Below are 20,107 nucleotides of genomic sequence, written 5' to 3'. Positions count from 1 at the left end.
CTTTGCAGTAATCATTTTACCTTGTGTAACTTTTCCAGTGTTTACAAAAAAAAGGGCTCTAGGAATCTTAAGAGATTGCATCTAAGAAAAAGGGTGCAAGTGTGCATGCATTTAAAAAGCATAATATATTACACTACATCTGAAACTAATGTAACATTGTGTGTCTACTCTACTTCAATAAAAATCACTTTAGTGACAAAAGTTACAGGCAGAAAACATGAAAATATTCAACTGAGATTTGTTCACTGAAAAATTGTTTATTAAGATGTTAATGTTTTATATAGTTCAGTAATTGTGTAATTTAAAATTCTGAATCACCACTGAATAATCTAGATATGTATATAAACTACTACGTTTCCTCATATTTAACATAATTAGACTTTTCTAACTTCCAATTATCAGACAAATAAAACTTTGATCTTTCAAAGTCACACCCCTAGGAGTTCATAAATTCCTACTTGCCCAAGTTTTTTTTAATATATGGTAAACCCTCATAAAGGAGGAAGCCAAAACACACAAATCAAAAGTCTTATTCTGCCTTTCACAATGCAAATCAAATCATCACAATGTACACTTTAAACACCTTACAATTTGTCAATTATGCCTCAATAAAGCTGAAAAAAAACTGAAATGCCATATGAAAGTCTTAACCTGAAACAATGTTGAGAAAGAGTGCAATGGAAGATCTTTTATTCATCATGTGAGCAAAAATACAGAATATATTTACTGATTAATTTTCCCCTTAAAGAGAATATACTTCGTATTTAGAGAAATAAAAGATTAATTGTCGGGAGTTGCTTTTGGAGAATAATCAATCAGCGCCTTATCAATAGTTGAATACTGATACCAGGGACCATCACCTCTCGCTCGCATTAACCTTCGCACTTCCAGCTCCTTTAACCTATAACAAACAGGATAGCAATATTGTGGGTCCAGCATTTCCAATTGCAAAATTAATTATTTCCATAAAGAATAACCACTAGAGAGTCTTTTGCTTTTGTGTAAAGTATTATGTAAAGTATTAATGTACCTCCATAGATCCATGGGTATGCATATATCTGATATGCACCTATAAGCAAAATCTGGAACTTATCTCTGACTTTCATTATCTTGCTTAGGTAGTTAGCCAACAAATACTGTTTTTAATCACCAAAACCACTTGAATTGATGATCTATTCTCTCCTCTTGTCCCTGGCTTTTTATTTGGACAGATGACTTTCACATCAATAATGGTAATGCATTTCCTGTCTTCTTGCCTTTTAGAAAACCTCTTGAGACCACATATTCCTGAAATAGCTCCTCTCCAAAGCAAACCATAAGAGACTCTTAACTATAGAGAACAAACTGAGGGTTGCAGGAGGGGAGGTGGGCAGGGGATAGGCTAAATGGGTGATGGGTATTAAGGAGGGCACTTGTGTTGAGCACTAGGAGGTGTTCTATGTAAGTGATGAATCACTAAATTCTACTCCTGAAACCAATATTACACTATATGTTAACTAACCAGAATTTAAATAAAAACTTGAAAAATAAATAAACTAAAAAATGAAAGGGTCTTTTCTCCATCAAACCTTTCTCTTTCCATTTTTATAGACTACATATTAAAATTGTCATATGACTGGAAATTTATCACAGTTAAATAAATCACTTTATTAACCTTAACCAGCTCATTGACCCTATCCCCTATCTATGAGAAATTAGAAACCTTTGTGATTGTGTATCTAAGAGAGTATATTTCTTTCCCTTTTTTTAGGATTATCTATCTTCGTATTATCCTTCTTCTTTTCTACTCTTTAGAATGTAATTATCCAAAATGCAAATATTAAAATATTCATCAAAAGGACTGGTTAAATAAATTATGCTTCACCCTTGTAAGAGACTACTAGTCATCTGTTAAAAAGAATGAGGAAAATCTGTATATAGTAAATACAGATGATACATATATGGTTAAATTAAAAATGCAAGGCCTAAAATGAATATGTGTAGCATCTTCCCATTTCGTTAAAAAATAGAAACTAATAATCTGTGACTATGTATATGAACATACGCAGAGAGTATTAAAAAATATGGAGGGCCATAATTAATAGTTATCTCTAGGGGGAGACCATTATGGGAGGTAGTCCCTTTCTATTTTGTATCTTTCTTTTATGCTTTGATTTTCCAAATACCTAAATATACTTTTTAAAAAATGCAGGTATTCTCATTCCATCCTCACAATGGCATCTTTTCTTTGGGGGTAGAAGTCAAGGTTTTATTTTTATTTTTACTTTCTTTTGTTTGGGAATTTGTTTAAAATCTCTATGTCTAAGGAATTCTGGGATCTGTCTTTTAATTGGAACTCAAAGGTATATGTCTGAAGTTCAAAAGAGTCCAACGTACTAAGTATGAGCCATATTGCTGTTTCACGCTCTTAAATACTTAACAATTCCATATGGTAACTATATACATATATAATTAGAAATCTATGGGGCGCCTGGGTGGCACAGCGGTTGGGCGTCTGCCTTCGGCTCAGGGCGTGATCCCAGCGTTATGGGATAAAGTCCCACATCGGGCTCCTCTGCTATGAGCCTGCTTCTTCCTCTCCCACTCCCCCTGCTTGTGTTCCCTCTCTCGCTGGCTGGCTCTCTGTCACATAAATAAATAAAATCTTTAAAAAAAAAAAAAAGAAATCTAGAAAACAGGCCAATCATATGTTCGTTTAATCATTTAAATATTTTTTTACTATAATAACAATTTTTATAAACTACAAAGTTTAAAAGAGAATAAACAGAAAGCAGATCAATGGGGGCCTGGGGCCAGGAGTAGTGGATGGGGAATGACTGGAAAGGACAGCAAATAGGCTCAGTTGGTGATTGAAATGACCTTGACTGTGGTGGTTACACAGCTGTTTATCTTTGTCAAAAACTCACCAAACTTAATGGGTACATGTGACTGTATGTAAACCTCACAACAAACACTAAGATAAATCTCAACAAACACAATTTAAAAGTAGCAAAAGGAAACACGAGTGAACATTTAAAAAAATAATTTGGACTTACATACTTGCTTATTTAACCACTATCAGCGACCTATGTATGCAAAATCCCAAAAGCTAAAGAAAAAGACTGACAAACCTGACAATAATGAAATGAGTAAATATATATAAAGTAATTAAAACACTAATACATAGTACGTGTTCAGAAACATATTAGCTTCTACTATACTTTTGTCATCCGAAACATAAAAACACTTCGGTTGCAAAAAAATTCTACACTATCAAAAGACAAATGACAAGTTGGGAAAACAACTGTAACAAAACCCAAAAGAGATATTTTAAATGTATAAATTAGTAGAAAAATGGGCAATTTACACGAAACAAACACAACCAATAGATATATGAAAAAATAATCTTACAAAAAAAATACAAAATTGAAATAATGAGATAACATTTTTTCAACTATCTTAACAGCAAAATGCTTAGGTTTGATAATTTCCATTTACAAGGATAGTTATGGAAAACAGAAATGTATTGGTGGCAGAAAAAAACAACCGGTACAACTTTTTGGAAAAGAGTTTGGCAACAACTATCTAAAATTTAAAACTACAACATTTGGTTTATCAGTGCCACTGCTAGGAATTTATATTTCAGACCCACCAAATAAATATGCAGAAATCTATGTATGAGGATATTCACCATAGCACTATGTATATTATTAAAAAACTTGGAAAGAACCTAAGTACCAACAACACGGGACTGGTTAAAAAATTAAGGCACATCCATCCAGTGAAATATATGACGCAGCCATTAAAATGAATGGGGCATATACTATTATAGAAAGATCACCAAGATATATTTAAGTGAAATGAAGACAAGGTGCAGAACAGTGTTTATAAGAGGATTCTATTTGTGTTAAAACATGTATTTTTAAAATTCAATTAGCCAACATATAGTAAGTACATCATTACTTTCAGATGTAGTGTTCAATGATTCATCGGTTGCATACCCAGTGCTCATTGCATCACATGCTCTCCTTAATGCTCATCACCCAATTACCCCATTCTCCCACCCACCTCCCCTCCAGCAACCCCCAGTTTGTTTCCTATAATTAAGTGTCTCTTATGGTTTTTCTCCCTCTCTGATGACTTCCCATTCAGTTTTATGGTCCTCTGCACTGTTTCTTATATTCCACATGAGTGAAACCATGTGATAACTGTCTTTCTCTGATTGACTTATTTCGCTCGGCATAATACCCTACAGTTCCATCCACATCGATGTAAACGGTAAGTATTAGTGTTAATATATTTTTAATGCATAATTTTTTTTAGGAACAGATACAAGAAATAACTAAATAGTAGTCGCCTTTAAGGATGAGACTAGGTAGAAGAGGAAAGGAAATTGGGGGATAGGGGCAAAAGGAGGGGAGGGCTGCCTTGCACTTAAGAGTGGAATATTTTAAAAAGAATTCCTTTTACTCTAACAGATATTATCAACTAACAGTCTCTCAGTTTCCAACGTGTACACTCCACTCTGAATGAGGTATTCCCTCCCTATCTTTATCCTTTTACATGGAGCATCCTACAGTGCTGATATAGTTTATTAAATTTTTTCTCTTGGATTGCAATAGTAAGAAAGGATTTTCTTCCTTGCCCCACTTCCCACCTTTTTTTTTAATTATTATTTTTTTTTTACCGTAAATCAGCCTTTTCAGCTTCAATCTGAAGGATAGCCATTGTTTTTTCATAATTCTTTTCAGGGCCATCAAAAAAAGTTCGGGCAATCCATCTTGATATAGGATGCTGCAAGAGAAAATTTGTTTATTTTCTGAACAGTACTTTGCTCTTCCAGTTTACAACTCTTTAAAATGGCCGTGTCAGGTAAACCAGTAATACTAAATGCCAACTACTTTATATGTATTTTAAATAATTTTAATCCATTAGATGGATACTATTTTTGTCCCCATTTTATAGATGAGCAAATTGCAGAGTTACACAGTTACTAAGTGCCAGCATCTGGACTCGAACCAGGTCTGACTCCAAAACTGTGCTCTTTGCCATTACACTACACTGAGTACACCTTAAGTGGCAGATTTAGGAGCCCAACCCAGAGTTTGGTGATCAAAAACTGAAGCTCCTTCTCTGAGCACAGATAAACTACCTGTATGGCCTGCCTTAAGGTACAATAATGATACATTTCTTTCCTGAAATACAGTTCATTCAGATAATAAAACATGATAGTATTTACTCTAATCAAGGCCATCTCACTACAACACTTGTAAAGACAAGTAACCAGATTAACTTTCAGTTTTAGTAGCAGTGACAGTGTAGTAAAATGACCAACAGTATGGGCTGTCAGGCCAAGCCTACCTAGGTTCCAATACTGGCCCTACTTGTTGGACACGTCACTTATCCTCTTTAAAGTCTCAGTCTCTTCATCTCTGACTTGGGAATTATATTAGCACATTTCACATGGAATAAGAGAATGTTTGCAAAATACTACCATAGCGCCTGTGACATAGTAGGTGCTCAATAAAAGACAGCTAGCATTAGCATGGGTAAAATCTTTTCTCTAGCATTGAACTTGGGATAAATTCTGTTACTCTGCTAGAGTAAGAACACACTACAGAGTCATTCTTTAAAACACCGTGATGATTAAAGTAATAAAACGCAGAAAATTATCAAAAGAAGTTGCTTGTAAAAAGTGAGCACAAAATGTATCATCTCCTTGACATCAAAAACTGAATATAAAACAGTATCATAATTGCTAAATTAAGACATTAATCAGTGCACTGACAAGACACCTAACAGAAAGTAACTTTCAACGACCTATACCAACCTTGAAATATTCCCAGTGTTCTGGGATGTAGCCTTCTGGAATCTCTGCTAACTCAGCTTCACCTAGTAAGAGAAAATAGTGTATCCAAGTTTAGCATCAGGAGTTTATAATATTAATTCTTCCCCATTTAAATAAGAAACCAACTTCTTGTGGTTTTAAAGGAACTTTTGTTTGTACCAATGAAGATTCAAACACAGTTGACCCTTGAACAATATGGGTTTGAATGGCATGGGTCTACTTACATGTGGATTTTTTATAGTACAGTACTGTAAATATATTTTCTCTTCCTTAAGATTTTAATAACATTTTTTCTCTAGCTTACTTTTTTCATTTAATTTCACTTATTTGAGAAAGAGAGCATGTGCGCAGGTGGGGAGGGGCAGAGGAAGATGGAGAAGGAGAGAAGTGGACTCCCCGCTGGGGAATGGCCGAGCCTGATGCCGAGCCTGATGCGGGGCTGGATCTACAACCATGAGATCATGACCTGAGCCGAAACCAAGAGTCGGACACTTAACCGACTGAGCCACCCAGGCGCCCCTCTTTAGCTTACTTTATTAGAAGAATACAGTATATAATACAAAAAACATTCAAAGTATGTGTTAATCAACTCTTTATGTTATTGACAGGTTTCTGGTCACAATAGGCTATTAGTAAAGTTTTGGGAGGGAGTCAAAAATTATATGTGATTTTTGACTGAGCAGGGGGTTGACACCCCAACATTGTTCAAGGATGACTATATTTTAATTACTTTAATGTGGTTGAAAATCATTTCATTCATTAGATATTTTTTAGATGTCTTCTATGTGTAAGGCATTGCCTATAGTCATTATATAAGAGTTTCAAACTTTGTTTTTATATAGTATAACAAAATATAATAAAAGATACATTATTCCTTCTGGCTTTCCCTATCACTACTAGACAAAACATTTTAGGATTCAAGATGTTAGAAGTACTTTGGGCAGAATTTCCCATGAAAATCTAATGTTAGCTGTCTTTCACAGTTTCATTCTTTTTTAGATTATAATTTTATGTGTTCCAAGATGGATAAAAAAAATTCTTCCATCCCTCAGCCTCTCTTTCACCTCTATCTCTTTCTATTTTCCTTATTCAGATTTGTCAAAGCTGGTTTGGAGAAATAACGAGGAGGAGGAAAACGAGGCTTTCTGAAGCCTTTTGTGGCCTCCACAGAGTTGATGACCTTAAAGGTTTTTGGAGGAAAAAAAAATGTTTAAAAAAATCGTATATTATTGCAGATTGAGATTTGGTTACTGTAAAATAAAATACCATGCCTATGTTCATTATTTAAATAACTTTTCTTGGGGCGCCCGGGTGGCTCAGGTCATGATCCCAGGATCCTGGGATCAAGCCCCACACTGGGCTCTCTGCTCAGCAGGGAGCCTGCTTCTCCCTTTCCCTGTGCCTCCCGCTCCCCCTGCTTGTGATCTCTCTACCAAATAAAAAATAAAATCTTAAAAAAAAAAGATTAAAAATAAGTAAATAAATAATTTTACTTTATAACATCCATAATTTCTTTGTTATTGATATACATAGATTTTAAAATTTTACCAATTTAGTTGGAGAGGAACTTACCAATGAATATGTTCACCAGAGTTATGCCAATTGCTACTGGAATCCCAGTCAACAAAATGTAGAATTTCTGTTGAGATTAAAAAATAGTTTTCATATAACCATTTCCTGACTCTATTTCCCCATTCTCAAATTGTCTACAATTTTTTATTTCCTTACATTGCCTGTAAAAGAAACTTGCCAAATTGGAGATGTGATACCAAATTATTTCTGAGATTTTCTTTTACTCTAACATTTAGATGTCTATATTTGGCACCAAAAATGAAAGAAAAAAGTAAGGATTAATTGTACAAGTATAATACAATATCTATGTAAGTGATTTTTCATTTTTTGGTTAACACAATGTAATAAAAGTTGAGAAGTTTTCGTATTAAGATGAAAACGGCAAAAACATTTGAGTGATTTCAAACACTGTAGAGTTTGAGTTGGTCATGACAAGAAAAGTGGGAGCTCAACCAAAAGGATGAAGAGGGACATTAAGCACAAAGGGCAAGCAAGAGGTCTAGAGGGCAGCCATTGCTCAAATGGTCACAACTATAGGAACAGTGGCAGAGAGTCCAGACAATCTTCCATCTTCCAAGCCTCTACTTTTCCTTATAAAGCCTTGAGATACAAATATACAGCCAGTAGCCCACTTGATCCTCTGAAATCAATGTTCCTGAACAATACAGATATAAAAAACCATAACCCAAAATAATGGAGTTACTTAAAGAAGTCTTTCAGTGAGTTCCTTGGTAATTTAAAGAATATTTTAGTAATACAGATAATTATCCCCAAACAAATCCATTTTCAAAGTTCTGTAATTTATAGATTTTGGTGTGTGCATGCGCACGTGCACGCACAGGGAACAAAGATTATATTTCAAAACCCCACAATCTTAAGAATAAAGGAATGGGGGGCGCCTGGGTGGCACAGCGGTTAAGCGTCTGCCTTCGGCTCAGGGCGTGATCCTGGCGTTATGGGATCGAGCCCCACATCAGGCTTCTCCACTATCAGCCTGCTTCTTCCTCTCCCACTCCCCCTGCTTGTGTTGCCTCTCTTGCTGGCTGTCTCTCTGTCAAATAAATAAATAAAATCTTAAAAAAAAAAAAAAAAAGAAGAAGGGAATGGCTCAAATTTTACCTCCAATACACATGAATCCTTTTTTATGAAGAAGGAAAGGTTCACTAATTTAAAATGAAATTCAAAAACAAATCAGACATTACTACAAAATCTCAACATTTATTGAAAAAAGAAATATGAATTTACAAAATAATGTCTTTTATAAAATGAAAGATGTTCTCTAAATAGACAAAAAAACACACATTCCTATTTGTATATAAAGAGTTTAGTTCAGCAAGATTTTTAACGTACCATTAAACTCAAAAACCGCCTGTCATAGAATCCAGATGGTTTGATGATAAACAGTCTTTTCCCATGGTCTCCACTGTGTCGCACAGGAGCTAGAAATATTAAATTACCCTGTTATATGTAAGGCTCAAGGTATACTGTTACATTCTAAGATCAAATCAGGTTTTAAGAAAATGTACATGCATAAATGTTTAATATGAATTAAGATAAAAAATACATATTTTGAGTACTGAAGGCAGAGCAGACAGGTATCTTTAAAGAGACTGATGTACTGTTGTAAACTATAGTTCTCTCCATTTTTATTCAACGTTACAAAAATATCTAAATAATTGTTTGAATTTGTTTCCATAGCAGACAGGTAGGTCAAATACTCTTGGTGGGCTACTTATCTTTGTTTACCGCTATAATAAATATTTGCTAAAGCTATTAAATAAATAAACTTAATTTAGACTGTGTCATTTAAAAAAAAATTCTGTCATTTCATATGATGAGGCAATATACATTAGGGACTTGCAGCAAAATAGATGGAAAGACATCTATTCAACATATCTCTGGCAGGAATTTGAACTTGTTCAAAAGTAAACACTGTAACACGTATCAATAAAATCACTCTGTAAGCCATTTCTGATTGTGAATATTGTCCTCTTCAAATTCTCCCTCTGATGGTATATAATCAACTCTCACTGGAGATAAACTGAGGCAAAATTTCACTCCTAATCTTATTTCTACACGATTTCCCTTTCTTGGACATCTGGAAGGACCACTGCAAACACTGTAAGCCCTTTCTGCTAGAAGCAGGAAAGGATCTCACTGTTACTGGGAAACTGAACTTACTGTTTCTGCTGTGTGTAACTGTATTCACGGAAATTTCACATGAGAGTCACTGTGGGATAAAAAACTAATTCCGATTAAAGGAATTTCAGTCATGGTAGAGGTCATAAAGATTTGTATCCTTTGTTCAAGCTTAAATGTCTGGAATGCCCTCCCCTCTCCTGAAATCTATTCTTTAGGCTCAGATGACATTTTATCCTCCAAGAAACCAACCCTCTTCCCAAGCCTATCAGATCTCTCCTACCTTTGAACTGCTGTATATTCTAGTGATATTCATACTTGCTTTCACTGCTCCCACTGAAATATAAATGTCTTGAAGGCAGTAACTGAATTTTTAATTTTGGCATCACCCACAGCAGCTTGCAATGAATTTAGGACGTTAATTCATAAGAGAATTAGAAGCTGGCATGAATTCACTGAGTACAATTCATACTATTAAGGTTTCTAAAATAACAAGAGAATGTGACAAAGTAATTATGTATTTCAGAAAATAATTGGAAAGATATAATAGAATTCTTTGTGGACTAGGTGGGGAAAAAAGGGCTGGATAACAGCATAAACCACTCATTAATTCAATAAATATCTAAGTGCCTACTATGTGCAGGTCCTATGCTAGGCCTACAGTCTAAAAGGGATATAGATCCCACTGGGAGAAACAAATACACATAATTAGCCATCTGTAAGTACAACAAAGAGAAGAAGCAGGATGCAATGTCAGAAAAAAACAGGCCCGAAGTTCCTATTTACACAGGATGGTGGGGGAGTATGAGGAAGATGCATTATAAGCTGAGAGAGGTAGCAAGTTAGATGAATTTGTAACGGGTGATGGATTGATTACACCCAAAAGGTGCTGGTTACTTAACTCAATAACCTGCCAAAAGGCTCTCTCCATAGCCCTGAGAGGTCAAGATTTCTACACATGGCCTGGATGAAGTAAAAATGGCATTCCTGATGACACAAATCTACTACTACAAGAGTGGCTACTACATTGATGATGAAGTGGGATCCCAAAAGTCTTCATACGCATTCACAAAACGCTGATTCTTTTTTTTTTTTTTTAAAGATTTTACTTACCTATTTGACAGAGAGAGACAGCAAGAGAGGGAACACAAGCAAGGGGAGTGGGAGGGGGAGAAGTAGACTTCCCGCTGAGCAGGGAGCCCAATGCGGGGCTCAATCCCAGGACCCCGGGATCATGATCTGAGCCGAAGGCAGATGCTTAACAGCTGAGCCACCCAGGCACCCCCAAAAGACTGATTCTAAAAGGACTAAATATAGTAGGTGGAAAGTCCTGACCGCATCCCCCAAAAGTTGCTCACAGGTTTAAGAGTCATTGATGTGATGTTACCAAGAAGGCCGAAGACAATTCAACCCTAATCTTATGTACTAGAAGCATAGAGTCAAAACAGAAGACCCACCCCCGTCTCCTAACCACACCTGCAGAAGTGTGTCCATCCCAGAGTACACTGTTTTGTTATTGGAACAATCTGGAGCACACCCAATTTAAGCAACCAGGAGAGCAAACAACCTGGAAACTGACACAGTGAAGCTTAAAGAATGGAAACTGATGGGCCTACAAAAAAAGAAGACTGGGTAGAAACCAGATAAGTGTCTTTAAATAGCTGAAGGGCTATCCCAGGACAAAGGGCTTGTATTACTCTGTGTTGACCTAAAAGGATCAATGTGTGAAAGAGTAATTTTCAGCTTAATACAAGGAAGAAGTTTCTAACAATTTTACTGGTTCAAAATAAAATTGGACTGCATCTCCAGTTCCCCTTTATGGAGTTATTCAAGTATCAACAATGGATGTAACAAGGATACTCTGGGGGTTGGCCTGGAGGACTTCTAAGGTCCTTTTCCTCAAAGAATCTGAATACATGGCCTGTCTTAGAACAAAAGGGCATACCATTGGACTTTATCAGTCTCAATGATTCCCTTCCAATTCCAAGAACTTTTTCCAGTCTTCATGTTTTTGCACTTACTTTCCTCTTTGCCCAAAAGCTTTTCCCCAGGCTCTTTGAATAGTTACCTCCACACCTCATCCTGCAGGGCCGAGATCAAATGTAACCTCCTCGAAGGGGCCTTCTTTGGGTACCCTATAGAAAGCTGGCCTTCCACTTATCCTCCTTAATATCATTTGGTTAGTTCCTTTAGACTAACACACACCAAGCCTGATTTTTTTTAAGCCCGATTATTTTGTTAAAGTCCGTCAGGTCAAGGACTGTATTATTCGATACTGTACCTTCAGTACCCTTTAGTGTCTGCCACATGGTAGGTGCCCCAACAGTATTGTTGAATTTCTATTTCTTAAGTAAATTAAATGTTAGTCAGGATCCTTCCTTGCCTTCTGAAAGTAAATCAGAATAGACAGTGTACTCCCAATTTTCCCTTTCAATCAGGCAGACAGACAGAAAGACACACACAAACACACATACCCCACAGAGAAAGTGAGATGGATCAAACTGCATGGTTTTAGAAACAACTGATTATGAGTAACACTATTAATAGATATGGAAAATGTTACAAACAAAAAACTACGGAAGAATGCTTGGTCTGGCTTCATTAATGCAGTTAGGAAAGTGAACTGCTTGCTTTCTTTACATATAATTACCCTACTGTTAAACAACAATTATTCGTGTCATTAAATGTGGTAAATAACTATTATTACTATTAGCTTTTCTAAAGTATACTTCATAGCACTAAACTCTTTTCAAATATTCTGAACCTTCATGATTTGTTGTTGATGTAGTAAGGCCATCTGCTTACAATCTAAAAATATTAGGGTGAACACTGCTTACAACCAGGTGACTGCCTGGATTTCCAGAACTCAGATTCTCCTTCTACCAAAATATGCATCTTCTACCATTCTCTAAAGCCTGGAAATTCTCAAATAGGTATTCATTTAGCCATATAAAACTAAAGTTTCAATAACCAATTTTTTTAAATGTAAATAACTTCAGGAAAGTTATGGTTTTGACAACTGTGATATTTGTGAGGATCAAATAAGATAATGTAGATTTTGTGTCTTCATGACAACAATCGAAAATTGGCCATTTTCTTCCTCTCATTCTCAGACTATTCCCAGTTAATGACTCCACCAACTCAATTACCCAGGATAAAAATCTCACTTATCTTCCTTGCACTTATCCCTTGCTCATGAGTTGACAAGGCCTCTTGATTCTAAGATTCAAACTCTGGATTTCTTTCCATGCTCTTTTCACCTCACTGGCTTAAGTAATCAACACCCCCTTAGAAGCCAACAAATATTCAGAAGCATCTTCCCAAAACACTACTGATGTTGCTCTCCTGCTAAAACATTCACTCTCTGCAGACTACAAGAGAGTTAAGATACTTTGGTTTTGTATTCAGTGCCTCCACTCCCCCAATTTAATCCCAGCTTCCCTTTCTTAAGCCTTTTCTCTAAACACCTACCTATCCCAAAAGCCCCATATTCAGATATATCAGAAAATACATCCTCTTTTTCTGCCAATTGCACCTGTTAAAACTATCCAGAATTTAGTTAAAATGTCCCACCTTCTACATCTGAATTAACTCCATACTGCTTTGTTTATATAATATTTAAATACTCTTCTCAGGTTTTTTTTTAAACCATAATATGTACACATCAGTCTTCAAGTTAAAGCTCCTGCAGCTGAGGAAAGAACTTAAGTTCATTTCTGGAATCCTTTGATATATGACAATAAATAATTTAATTAAACAGAATACTTGTATCTGCTTACTTCCTGAGAAAGGTTTTCAGTGACGGTGAATGAAGATAACGTGACAGTACCAGATGTTTAAGAAATGGGTGGCCACAGGGCTCTGTAGAAGGCTAATGCTTCTTTTTTTTTTTTTTTAAAGATTTTATTTATTTATTTGACAGAGATAGAGACAGCCAGCAAGAGAGGGAACACAAGCAGGGGGAATGGGAGAGGAAGAAGCAGGCTCGCAGCAGAGGAGCCTGATGTGGGGCTCGATCCCATAACGCCGGGATAACGCCCTGAGCCGAAGGCAGACGCTTAACCGCTGTGCTACCCAGGCGCCCCAAGGCTAATGCTTCTAAATCTAGGTGCCATGGATTTTCCCACTCACTCTTCACAACTCCTTTATGAGGTAGGTTAAAATTATCCTCCTTTTTTCTTTTAAGCAGTTCTTATGGTAAGAGATAAGTACCTTTCAAAATGACATTCTAGAAAGATGAAAACTTATGCAGAAACATATTTCAGGGTTTTTTTTTTTTTTAAGATTTTATTTATTTATTTGACAGAGACAGCCAGTGAGAGAGGGAACACAAGCAGGGGGAGTGGGTGAGGAAGAAGCAGGCTCCTAGCAGAGGAGCCTGATGTGGGGCTCGATCCCAGAACGCCAGGATCACGCCCTGAGCCAAAGGCAGACGCTTAACGACTGTGCCACCCAGGCGCCCCCATATTTCAGGGTTATAAATTCTTGTCAGAGATTAGATTTATTTCTCTGTCAACAGAATATAAGCATACTTGTAATAAACATCCTCTTTTTTTAAAGATGAAGAAACACAGGTTCCAAGTAATAGCCTTCCACTTAGCTTCCAAGATATGATGACCCAAGGTCACACAGCTACTAAACTCTGGAGCCAGGATTTGAACGTAGGCAGTCTAGCTCCAGAGAAAACAAACCAAGGCAAGGTTCTCTACACTGCTGGATCTTACAGTCTCATAGGGGCAGACATAAGCAATAATGTAACAGATTAAAACCTTTCATTCCACAGTGACAGATGAGACCATCTGCAAAATACCTTTGAAAGCAGGCATGAGGTTGAAACGCAGTCACTCTAGTGTAGCTATTAGGTCCTTTCCTGCTTCCAGTGGAAAGGGTGTAGATTATCTGTGTAGATCCTTCCACAACTCGAAGAATGCGGAACAATGTATAGAGGTTCTAGGAGTGAGATTTTTATCTGAATTTATCTCCAGCAAGGCAGGATTAAATACTATCCCCAGCAAGTATTTGATGAGGATGTTTGTAATCAGAAATGGCTTACGAACAGAATGTATCAAAGAATGTTTGCACATGTAGTTTTTTAACAGGTTCAAATTCCTGCTGGAAATTTGTTGAATACCACTGGTTCTTTCCATCATTTTTGCAACAAGTCTCTGTAGAATGCTTCATCATGTGAAGTGACGTAAGTCAAATTAAATTGGAAGAAGAAAAAAGCGGTAAACAGTAAAAGATATTTTGAGGTTGCAGATCTTTTGGAATCACTTCCTCTCTACCTACTTGTATTGCCTAGAGCAGATAACTTATAGCATATTTTTTACCAAGAGCGTTAAATGAATTAATACCTTTAAAATCTTAGGATGGTACATGCCACACAGGTGTTCAATAAATGTTAGCTACTGTTATTATTATTAAATTTGATGCAGTACTGCATTATTTTTGTAATAACTAAGTCACAGTTCCTTCATTAGTAAAATGGGGATAATAACATTGTACTTACTTTCCAGTCTTTGAAAGAATTAGACTGAATACAAGGCAACTGAGACTCCGCTATTATGATTATTCATTCTCCTATAAGTCAATACACAGTCTCCAAGAAGCTCCAACTAGCCCTCCCATAACTTTCCTTCATGGGCCCCTTCCTAAGATATTAAAAATTATTATTTTATGACTGCGTTGATATAAAACGAGTACAATCCTAGCTGGATTCATTACCACATATCATTAACATTAACCCTAAAAACATAGGTTTTTTTTTCCCTTCTGGTTTTAAAAGAAATTAAAACATTTTCATGGACCCTAAAAGTATCGTGTAGGCACTGTGCCTACTTAATGAGTTAGTCCTGAGCCTCTCCACCTGCCTACCTATTACTTAGCACCGGTGGGCTCCTGGGCAACATGACTTCCAATCTTATGGGACTATTACCTATTGTGGGTGGAACGTACAAAGAATCTGGTGCCTGAGAAACATAGGTCTTAGCTCTATGCCCCCTTAACCTCAACTTCACCCGCAAATTAGCACCAATTGGAATGGCTGAGAGACAAAGTGTTTCACAAATGCTAATTAACAATTTAAACGCAAACGATCTGATTACTTCAGGAAAACCCTTGTCTCCTCACAAAGACACTCCGTCTCTCCTCCCAAGCCCCAGGCCCGCAATTTCTCCCAGATCTCACCAAGGTCACCTGGGAAGAGTTCTCCATCTCTCACCCCACATCCCCTGAGCGCGCTTTCTCCCAAAGCTAGCACCCACCGACAGTCTTCGGAAAGCCACGGGTGAGGAAGCCCCCGAATCCAAGCCGAGTACCAAGCCGGCGGCCGGAAAGAGCTGCCACTGCAGTGACCGAAGCCCGCTGCAATAAGCTCATGGCCGCCATGGCTACTACGGGCAATTGAAACACTGGGGAGAGTCACGGGAGCCGAAAGAGCCAATTTACGAACCACGGCGAAGGCGGAAGTGGCCATGTTGAGTGAGGGCAAAGCCTATTTCTGTTTTCCCCATCCGGTGAGACACCGGAAGTAACGTCTTCGGAGAAAAAAAAAAAAAAAAAGCGGTGTGCTTATTTCTGTGGAAATATGGCTGCCGCCAGTTTCGGCGTTCTTTGCAGAAAAGCCTTAACTGGCCTGAAGGTTTCCAGGTCGCTTATAAGTCCTCAGGCCCTAGCTAGCACAGGGTAAGTGATGTGAGGAGTAGGTTTGTTCTCCTCTTCGACTTTAGATCTTGTTTGGCTGCCGAGATGCTGAAAACAGCTGAGAGGCCGTGCGGATGGCTGAGACCAAACGCACTTGAGTGAGGAGGGAATGACCTTAAAAAGTCGCCCGCCTCCGACATTTCCGTTCCTTCCTCATTTTGTTTTCTCCTACTGTGGACCAGGCAGTCCGTGGGGTCTGTGGATACCCAGCATTTGTTGAATTAAACCTAGAGGTACAGAAGCATCCTGTTTGGCTGGGTGAGTTGCACTAAAGAGTTTTTGGTTATGGAACGGAGTCAGGTTTGGATGGATAAAAACGAAGAGGCCTTTGTACGTCCAGAATCTGTCACAAAGAGATTGCTTAGTAATGTTGAGTGAATAAATGAAAGTAGTCAAATGAACGGAAAGTAGCCCTGCAGGTGTGAGAAAAGAATATCCTACGTATGGTGTTCATTATTTCTGGAAAGACAGTTTGTGTTCTGGACAGACCAACTAGAGTTTATGGTGTATGGTTTCCTCACTTTTATTGGCTTTTGTGTGTACAGAGTTGAATTTTATACATAGTTGAGTATGTCGGATTTTTAAAAATTATTTTATTTATTTATTTATTTATTTATTTATTTATTTATTTATTTATTTATTTATTTATTTATTTTAAGTAGGCTCCACGCTCCTCTGGCGATGGAGCCCATCGCCCGGCTTGAAAGGAAGTAATCTATGTACCCTTGAATCCAGCACAGACAATTGTTGAGCGTCTATTATGTGCTACAATATTATTACTTACACTTACCTTAGAGACAAGAATATTTTTTTCATTTTGTAGAGGCTCAAAGGTTGTAACTTGATAAAGGTGACAAACTTGGATCAATTGTCTCTTCCTCATCATCCTTTTTTCTTCAAAATAAATTTTAAATTTTTATTATTAAATGAATATCTGTTCATTTGCAGACACCTGGGAAAATAAGGCAAAGTGTTTTGAAGAAAGTAATAATAGACTATAATTTTTGCCACTCATACATGAAGATCTCCTTCCATTCTTTTTAACTTTGCATATATACACATAGATGTAATCTTAAAATAAAGCCAGAATATATTTACATATATGCAGTTTTGTGCTTTACCCTTGTTTCCCCAACATGTTATTTTTAAAAATTTCAAACCAACAGAAAAAGTTGTAAGAGTAGTACAAAGAATAACCGTATACTCTTCATCTTTATTAAGCAATCCTTAGCAATTTTGTCACGTTTTCTATATCCCTTTATATCCACGCCTTTATTTGTTTTTTCTGAGCTGTTTGAGGCATATTAGAATTTCAGACATCGTGACACTTCAGTGTATATCTCTTAAGAACAAAAACACTGTCTTAATAACAACAGTACTACAATGATCACGCTGGAGAATGTAGTATCAATATACTACAATTACTGTTCTTTTATCTAGCATTATAGTCCAAATTCAAATGTCCTCAATTATCTTGCTAATTTCTTTTTTTTTCTTTCTTAAGGGTCCTGTCAGTGATCATTCACTGCATTAGTTGTTATGTCTCCTTCATTGTCTACAATCCAGAACATTTTTTTAAAAAATGAGCCTTTTTAGATTATTCCTCCATTTGGATTTGTCTGATTGCATCCTTGTGGTTAGATTCAGGTTAAATTTTTTTGATAGAAATACAACACTTGTGATGTACTCTTTAAAAACATGATTTTTAGGGACCCCTTGGGTGGCTTAGTTAGTTAAGTGTCTGCCTTGGGGCTCAGGTCACAATGGGATTAAGTCCCATGTTGGGCTCCTTGCTCAGCGGGAGCTTCTCCTTCAGCCTGCCATTCCCCCTGCTTGTGCTCTCCCTCTCTCTCTCTCTCTCTCTCTCTCTGACAAATAAATAAATCTTTTAAACAACAACAACAACATGATTTTTAAATTACTACACAATAAATTATACCAATACACAGTAATTGGGGGGCTAGGTGGCTCAGTCTGTTGAGTATCCAACTCTTGATTCCTGCACAGGTCATGATTTTAGGGTTGTGGGATTGAGCTGCCCCCCACCCCGACCCAGGCTCCACACTCAGTATGGAGTCACCTTGGATTCTTCCTCTGCCCCTCCCCCTGCACCAGTGCATATGAGTACATACACGCTTGCTTGCACACTCTCTCCCTCTCTCAAATAAATCTTTAAAAAAAACCAAATGCACAAATAATTTTTTAACCATTTCCTGGTCGCATATTTACATTATTATCAACTTTTGGATATCACATATAATGCTTTAATAGACATTTTTACTTACCAATTTCCATCTATAATATTTTTAGTTGAAATTTCTAGATGAGGAATTATTGGGTTGAAGGGGGAAGCATGGAGGCTTATGATACATGTTTGCAAAATTAACCTTCCGAATGTTTTTATCTGCTCCTAGAACCACAAGCAGTGTATGAAAGGCCTAAAAATGTTACTTTGAAATATATCAGTGGGGAGGGAGTCTTTAGAGGTTGGGACTCTTGATCTCAGGGTTATGAGTTTAAGCCCCATGTTGGAGCCTACTTAAAAAACTAAAAAATAAAATTATATATATACATATATATATATATATATGTATATATATATATATGTGTGTGTATATATATATATAACCTCCAAAATCATGTGAATATATTAACCTCTAAAATTAAAGGGTAGCAACATCTATAATGCAATATTTAAAATAATTTCTGAAGCATTTTATGTTTGTTTCTTGTGCAGAAACCCTGAGTAATTTTTTTAACATTGGAGATGAGGAAATGATTCCAGTCATTGTTGATGAAATCCAGTGTTGTAAAACTTTAATCTCTTGTTTATATATGTTCAGTTGCAGGTTTTCCCTTAGTCTTTTGCCTAAGAACATACCAAATGTCACATCTTTTCACCAGTGTAGATTACTTCATACCACGTTGTCAAGGAAAGGACTGGAAGAATTTTTTGATGACCCAAAGAACTGGGGGGAAGAAAAAGTGAAATCTGGTAAGATAGTTGGGTTGATCAATATTAAATATATTTAATATTTATTGAACCCTCTATCATTTTGGGATTATTTATGCACCTTGGAAATCATTTAAGTGTTTCTTTTTTTGATTTCCTTTGGGAATGTCAAAGAAAATGAAAAGGATAATGTAATAGTAGAGTTAATTGTTGATTGGCAGGTTGGCAAAAAGTTTAGAAGAGGAGTAGGTTGAAATTGTTAAAAGGGGCGCCTGCCTGGGTGGCTCGGTTGGTTGAGCATCCAGCTCCCGATTTTGGCTCAGGTTATCTCAGGATCGTGAGATTGGGCCCCGCATCTGGGCTCAGTGCTGTTCACCCAGGAATGGCTTGGGATTCTCTCTCCCCCTGCCTGTCCCCCCACTTGCATGCACACGCATGCTCTCTCTCTAAACAAATAAAATATTTAAAAAAGAAAAAACAAATTGTTAATTGAAGTGAGGTTTAAGGTTTGTTTTAGATTTCATTTTTTAGAGATAATTGAATATTGATTTATGATACAACAGGTTTGTTTTAGATTTCATTTTTTAGAGATTATTGAATATTAATTTATGATGAATGCTGTTGCCAGTCACATTACTAATATTTTCGTGTGTTACCTAATTTAATGCCAATTTAATCTTAATTATGCATTATACTATAATACAAAACTATTATATTTTATAGATAAGCAAATGGGTTTAGAGAGGTTAAGTAATTTGCCACAGGGCAAATAGCTAGAATATTATTTCATGTGAATTTCATAATTTTAATAGGAGCTTCATGGACCTGTCAGCAATTAAGGAATAAAAGTAATGAAGATTTACATAAACTTTGGTAAGTATATTGAGTACATTAATATGTAGGCTCAGTCAGTA

At 36.6% G+C, this 20,107-nt stretch overlaps 2 protein-coding genes across 4 annotated transcripts in view; one reads left to right on the top strand and one right to left on the bottom strand.

Moving 5' to 3' along the window:
• Nucleotides 1-673: 673 nt before the first annotated feature.
• NDUFB5 (NADH:ubiquinone oxidoreductase subunit B5) lies at nucleotides 674-15,961 on the bottom strand. Its single transcript, XM_045788709.2, has 6 exons — nucleotides 15,802-15,961; nucleotides 8,750-8,838; nucleotides 7,400-7,466; nucleotides 5,810-5,871; nucleotides 4,667-4,773; nucleotides 674-901 (listed from the first exon to the last, which is right to left on the bottom strand). Exons 1-6 carry the CDS (start codon nucleotides 15,923-15,925, stop codon nucleotides 781-783), a joined length of 570 nt encoding a protein of 189 aa, XP_045644665.1. The 5' UTR covers nucleotides 15,926-15,961; the 3' UTR covers nucleotides 674-780.
• A 127-nt stretch (nucleotides 15,962-16,088) lies between these two features.
• Nucleotides 16,089-20,107, top strand: part of MRPL47 (mitochondrial ribosomal protein L47) — a 29,076-nt gene continuing 25,057 nt past the window's right edge. The window contains exons 1-3 of one of the 3 annotated variants that reach the window (XM_087861418.1): nucleotides 16,089-16,222; nucleotides 19,150-19,235; nucleotides 20,006-20,066. In XM_087861418.1, the coding sequence (XP_087717544.1) occupies nucleotides 16,125-16,222; nucleotides 19,150-19,235; nucleotides 20,006-20,066 (245 nt within the window). In that variant the 5' untranslated portion in view covers nucleotides 16,089-16,124. Of the gene's footprint in view, nucleotides 16,223-19,083; nucleotides 19,236-20,005; nucleotides 20,067-20,107 lie in introns of all 3 variants that reach the window. The other 2 variants (XM_045788704.2, XM_087861419.1) reach the window with 2 other exon arrangements.

The sequence above is a fragment of the Ursus americanus genome, chromosome 4, assembly GCF_024610735.1.
Source record: "Ursus americanus isolate L20-20 chromosome 4, mUrsAme1.1.p, whole genome shotgun sequence".
NCBI classification, from domain to species: Eukaryota; Metazoa; Chordata; class Mammalia; order Carnivora; family Ursidae; genus Ursus; species Ursus americanus.
The sequence above is the reverse complement of the archived record's forward strand: the minus strand, read 5'-3'. Positions and strand labels throughout refer to the sequence as shown.

What these genes read in the sequence shown, in the direction of transcription:
- NDUFB5 (XM_045788709.2), bottom strand. Translation starts at nt 15,925, where the DNA reads ATGGCGGCCATGAGCTTATTGCAGCGGGCTTCGGTCACTGCAGTGGCA. An exon ending in GGCGGTTTTTGAGTTTAATG is followed by an intron (nt 7,467 to 8,749) that starts GTACGTTAAAAA and finishes TAATCTCAACAG; the next exon opens with AAATTCTACATTTTGTTGAC. An exon ending in GCTGAAAAGGCTGATTTACG is followed by an intron (nt 902 to 4,666) that starts GTAAAAAAAAAA and finishes TGTTTGTTATAG; the next exon opens with GTTAAAGGAGCTGGAAGTGC.